We start from the raw sequence: 6567 nt of genomic DNA on the forward strand, positions 1-6567 counted from the left end.
ATAAAAAATCGTCTCGGTCGCAATCTAGCCACCACTCCCAGCAAGCATTCGTAGCTTTAAGTGCAACTCCCCCTTGTCCACATTGTCAGGGTGAACATCCAATCTACGTTTGCGAACATTTAAAAAAAATTACTCCACAAAAGCGTTTTTAAGACCACAAAGAAGGCAGCGCTTTGCATAAATTGTTTGCGTTCTAATCATCGTGTTGCTGACTGCAAGGGCAGTTCTTGTCGTAAGTGTGGCAAAAATGCATCACAAACTGTTACATTTCGACAAACGATCGTTTACTGAGCGTGTCGAAACTGCACCTGTCGATCAGAATCCATCGCTCGTTAATCTGCATGCTCATACTTCGTCCGAGGGCTTGCTAGGCACTGCCATAGTCGATTTAATAAATTATCAAGGAAACTCCAAAACGTGTCGTGTCTTTTTAGATGCTAGATCACAAGCTAACTTCATCACTGAAGCAACAGTTTCTTTTTTGAAATTACCCAAAAAATCAGTTGAAGTCTCAGTCTAGGGTGTGGATAATATTTCCACAGAAATAAAGCATTCGGTTTCTGCAACTCTAAAGTCGCGATTCAATCAATACTTTAAAAAGATTGAATTGTTCGTCCTCAAACAAATCACTAAAAAAATGCCATCAATCTCTATTAATCGATTTAGTTTCAAAATACCAAAGAATATAACACTCGCTGACCCTGAATTCTATAAGACATCTGAATTCGATGCTCTTATCGGCGTAGAATTATTTTACAAATTGTTATGTGCAGGGCAAATTTCGTTAATAAACCATCCAGATGCCGTGTTACAAAAAACGCATCTAGGTTGGATTGTAGCAGGAGAGATAAGCAACACTTCCTTGAAAAATAATTATCAGTGTCATATTATCACGCACTCGACTTCCTCAGACGCGAATTTAATAAAATTTAGGGAAATGGAAGAAGTTCCATTTACAAAGTTGCTATCTCCAGAAGAACATGCGTGTGAAACTGATTTTACGACTCACATGCAGTGTAACTCTGAAGATCGATATGTTGTTCGGTTGCCTTTTAATAAAAAGAAAGGAAACTTAGGAGATTCGCGTCCTATAGCTCTTCGCCGCTTTAATATCTTAGAAAATCGTTTTGATAAAAATCCCAAATTAAAGGAGAATTATTGTACGTTCCTAAATGAATATAATGATCTAAACCACATTTCGTTGATAAAAAACCAAAATCTCGCCATGCCCGATTTTATCTTCCGCATCATGCTGTGATATAAGAGGACAGCATCGGGCGTTTCGTTAAATGATACTTTAATGGTCAGACCTACAATTCAGGCCGATCTTTTCACATTGTTGACTCGATTTCGATCTCATGCTTATGGTCTTACCGCGGACATTGAGAAAATGTACCAGCAGGTGTTAGTGCATCCAGACGATGCAGTATATCAAAAGATATTATTTCGAGAAGATCCAAATGATAGCTTGAAGGAATTTTCTTTAGACACCGTCACATATGGTACTTCTTGCGCTCCCTTTCTCGCCATTCGGGCCCTAAGCCAATTAGCTTAGGATGAAGGGGCTAAATATCCTATCGCATCAAACGTGCTGAAAATGGACTTTTACGTCGGTCAACTATTCACCGATGCGAAAATGCACGCCGAAGCCAAATTCCTTCGCGATGACATAACTGCACTCTTGCAAAAGGGCGGTTTCCCTCTTAGAAAATGGGCCTCCAATGACCCTTCATTAGTTCCTGAAAATTCAGAGAATTCCATTAGTACACATACCTGTATGTCGCTCGATCCAAATGCAAACATTAAAACACTAAGGATTCATTGGAATTCCCTTCGAGATTCGATTTTCTACAAGATAAACTTTTCGGATTTCTCAAATGTAGTAACCAAACGTTCAATTTTATCGCAAGTTGCTAAACTATTCGACCCGTTAGGATTACTCGGTCCAATTATCGTGAGAGCAAAAATTTTTATTCAAGTACTGTCGAAGGCTGGGGTCCGTTGGGACAGTCCGGTTCCAATGGAAGTGCTCACTATGTGGACGCAATTTAAAAAGAAATTGCTGCTCCTAGGTGAAGTTAATTTTAAGCGATTAATTATCGCACCTGACACCTCTAAATTAAAATACACGGCTTTAGCGACGCAAGCGAAAAAGCGTATGGAGCCTGAATTTACTTGCTTTCCATGGATTCTCAAGGTATACATCATATTTCGCTTATTTGCTCTAAATCCAGAGTCGCTCCTGTGAATCCCGTGACATTGCCACGTCTCGGATTAAGCTCGGCCCTTTTACTCACTCGCTTATGCGCCGCGGTCAAACAAGCTCTGGAAGTCCAAATCAATCAAACCTACTTGTAGTCAGATTCCACCATAACTTTAAGTTGGGTAAACACAGAACCTCACCTGTTAAAAACTTTCGTTGCAAATCGAGTGGCGGAAATACAAAAACTCGCAACCTCCTGTGAATGACGACATGTACCTCCACAGGAAAATCCCGCGGACTTAGTCTCAAGAGTTTCAACACCTCAAGAGTTTCTAGAGGCACCCCTTCGGAACAATGGCCCTCAGTGGCTCTCATTGGAAAATGTCGTTGGCCTCAAGATAAAATTTATTTATCGGAAATTCCAGAGAAACGCACTGTTATCGCTCATCCTATTTCTACTAGAGAAAAGGAAAATAATCACAAATTGACTAAAAGATGTAGTTCCTTCAAAAAGTTAAAACTAGTTTTCGCATATGTCCTGCTATTTTCTCACAACGCAATGAACCCTACAAACAAAATCAGTGGTCCCATTACGGTACTCGAACTTGAAGCTGCCACTCGAGCAGTAATTATCACGACACAACGTGTCAGATTTTCCAACAAAATACATTCCTTAACGAATGCAGATCACCTTAGTATTAAAAGTCGATTAATTCCTTTAAAACCATTCGTAGATAAACAGGGGATTCTCAGAGTGGGCGGTAGATTAAACCACTCAGATCTGTTCGAAGAAAGAAAACACCCAATTTTATTGCCTCCTAATCACCATGTCACGCAACTCATATTCCGCGAAGAACATGAAAGATTAAAGCACGCAGGAACCCAGGCGACCTTGTACTCCGTTCGAGATATTTTGTGGCCCTTGAATGGTCGTAACATTACGCGACAAATTATCCACAAATGTGTTCGATGCTTTCGCGCAAGACGACGGGAGATTGATTACGTCATGGGTGATTTGCCACAAGAACGCGTATCTCGTTGTCGTCCATTCCTTAATGTCGGTGTTGACTATTTTGGTCCATTCTACATTAAGGAAAAAAGATTTCGAAATCGCAACAAACTCAAAGTTTATGTTGCTCTCTTTACTTGTTTAAGCACCAAAGCAGTGCACTTAGAACTGGTCAGCGATCTGACCACAGAAGCCTTTATCGCGTCTTTGAAAAGATTTTTTGCTAGAAGAGGAATATCGCAGAATATCCACTCAGATGACGCTACGAATTATGTTGGGGCTAATCGCCAACTCGTTAAAGTCTACGAACTTTTTCAATCGGAAGAGCATAATAACGGGGTGAAGGAATTTTTAAATCATCAAAAAATTACTTGGAAGTTTATCCCTTCCAGATCACCGCACTTTGGCGGTCTCTGGGAGGCAGCAGTAAAATCATTTAAACACCATCTCTCTCAGACAATAGGTGACGCATTATTGACTTTCGAGCAACTAGAAACCTGTATCGTAGAAATTGAGGCGATCTTGAATTCTCGCCCACTGTCTCCTATGTCTTCCGATCCCATTGACCTGCAACCCTTGACTCCTGGTCATTTCCTAATTGGTGGTCCACTAATTAGCTTTCCCTAGCTGGACTTCAAGGATTTTAGTCTAATCGCTTGTCAGCATGGCAGCACGCTCAAAGGTTGCGTCATCATTTTTGGAACAGATGGCAGAAGGAATATCTGCAACAACTAACAGTTCGCAGCAAATGGAACTCTAGCTCTAGCCAGCTCATCAAACTGGGAACTATGGTTGTCATCAAGGAAGACAACGTCCCGCTCCTCCAGTGGAAACTCGGGCGAATCGTCGCCACTTATCCTCGTACATATGGCATCATCAGGGTTGCCACCGTGAAGACCGAGATGGAAGAGTACAAGCGTTGTATTAAGAAACTCTGTCCTCTTCCTATCGAATCTTCTTCGTAATATCACGAAGCAGGGGGAAAATCCTCACAATACTTCAGCCTTCGAATTAATTTAGATTTAACTAGCTTCGTGATATGTCTATAATTTAATATTTTTAAATCCTGGCCCATGGATATAGTTTTTTATTTTTATTTCAGATATCTATAAATGTATTTTGATGTTGAACGTATTCGTTCAAAGGGGCCGGCATGTTGAGTCACAACACCTAAACTTATTTTGTTTTATATGGTTTCCTTTAAGTTTATATACTTTTCAAATTAATCTTCTCTAGTAAAGTCATATTTCGCAGTTTAATCTTCTATTTTCGAATTTAGGCACGTTTTTCGAAACTTTCTAGCATTACCTTGTACCTTTATCAATTTACTATTTGTCGTCTTTCTATTTATTAACAGATGTAAGAATGGCCTTGCAAGGGCAATTTAGTTATAACCTTTAAAATCTTCGAATATCTAGTAGTAAAATTGTCTAGTTCTTCTATTTGCCAGCAAATTTAATCTTTAGAAATTTATGATGTACTCGCAGCTGTTAAGCGAATATCTAGATTTTGGAAAGACCCATTATAAGGGCCTCATCCCCATTTCCCTCTGCTTGATTTCCATGATTTTCATCCCACGCCTACGCCTCCTACCTTGCACTTCCTCGACCAATCAAGACCGTCAACGTCATCAATCCTCCCAGTTTACCACATTTCCCATTTTTTCACACCCTTCTCTTTGCTTCGTCATCGACAGTCTGGCATTAATATTTTCGTCGTTGTGCTAAACTCGTCTCCTTTAAAAATTCCACTTACACTTCACTTTGTAGAACTTTGTAATTATACAGTCCATTTTATAGCTTACTTGTATGTGTACATATTGATTTATATTGTTTGAAATATATGTATTAATCATACAAGTTCTTGTTCGTGGTTTTACTCATTTAAAAATATCGCGAGTGAGGTCAATTCGCAACAATTTTCAATTGATCACAACACTAATATTTGCTAACATATTTAATGAAGCATTGTTATCGGGGTTTCTAACCTCCTAAATTTTTTGATAAAAATAAAATATATTTAATACTTTCACTTGAGAACGCAAAACTATTATATTTATGTATTTATAATCAGTTTATATGAAAGAAGGAAAATTTCTTAGTACATTCCTTATACCAAGAAATCACTAACAAATGGCTTTTTATTGTCTAAACTTGAAAAAGAGAAGTAGAAAATATAATATTGTGTTAGTTTATATTTGTATGAATATTAAATATTTACTCAAACACAGTTCTGAACTGCAAATCTTGTATAAAAGAAAATATTTATACCTGCCGTACAAAACCTCAACTATCCTTTCCACTAAATCAGGTCTTTTTTACTTTTAATGGTGGTTTTCTACATGTTGGGATTCTACATACTGTGCTATTCTACTCATTCGTGCACTAATTTTGCACCTGGAAAATCATCTTCCGTGAGTTTCGCCGAATTTTTAAGCATTTTTTAGAAGATGACAGGTGCCAACAGATGCAAATAATGGCCTTGGTCGCCGCACTTTTTGCAATTTTTTCACCGTTTTTTTTTTTAAATCGACTTAAAAATGTTCTACCTTAAAAATCATAAACATTTCACAAAATTTTTAAACTTTTAAAATATGTAAAGGGTTTCAAATATTTTAAAAAGACTACAGTGCACCAGATTTCAAAGATTTTAAAACATCTATAAGATTTGGAAATGTTTCAAAACATTTTAGAAGATTTGTTTTACTAATTATAGATTTCAAATAATTCAATGATTTCAACCACGCTCCGAGAATTTTTGTGAACAGATTCTAATATTGTGTTACATTTTTTTTAATTCGTAACTAATTATTTATTTGAAATGCGCGGTGAATCCTTGGGAGCATAACCTTTTTTCAGAATTTGGTTATACGCATATTTTGTGCACGTCTTCTGACTGTCAGCGCCTTTGTCTGATAGGAGAAAGATCAGTGAGTAGAGTGTTCAAGGGCTAAGGAATACGAGAGAGTGAAGGGGTTGGTAGGAAGGCGGTGAGGACAATATAATTGTCAAAAGTGGAAAAAAAGGATTTTCAGGTTAGGAACGGTTGTCGAAAGTGGTGTTTTCACGAAGGGTGAGTGACAGGGGAGTGGGAGGGTTGGATGAATGAGAAGAGACAGTTGTGTATAAGTTTAAGAGTGGTTAGTTATAGTGAGAGATTTTGAGTGATTTTGACAGTGGTGGCTTCAGACGTGAAGTCCAGAAAGGGCAGAGAGAGAGAGAGAGCAGGAGATGAATACAGAGAGTGAGTCAGGATTAGATAGCGAAACTATGCAAGTGACTGAGGCGAGCGAGAACGTAGAAGGTAGCTAGACAGTATCGTAAGTAGTGATGAGGCACAGGTATTTGAGAAGCTC

The 6567-nt window shown here is 38.3% G+C and overlaps 1 protein-coding gene across 1 annotated transcript; it reads left to right on the forward strand.

The window, feature by feature from the left end:
- The first annotated feature begins 2465 nt into the window (after positions 1 to 2465).
- LOC117169837 lies at positions 2466 to 3839 on the forward strand. The gene has a single exon (XM_033356345.1). The coding sequence runs from the start codon at positions 2466 to 2468 to the stop codon at positions 3837 to 3839; it is 1374 nt and encodes a 457-aa protein (XP_033212236.1).
- Positions 3840 to 6567: the final 2728 nt, after the last annotated feature.

The sequence above is a fragment of the Belonocnema kinseyi genome, chromosome 3, assembly GCF_010883055.1.
Source record: "Belonocnema kinseyi isolate 2016_QV_RU_SX_M_011 chromosome 3, B_treatae_v1, whole genome shotgun sequence".
Taxonomy (NCBI): Eukaryota; Metazoa; Arthropoda; class Insecta; order Hymenoptera; family Cynipidae; genus Belonocnema; species Belonocnema kinseyi.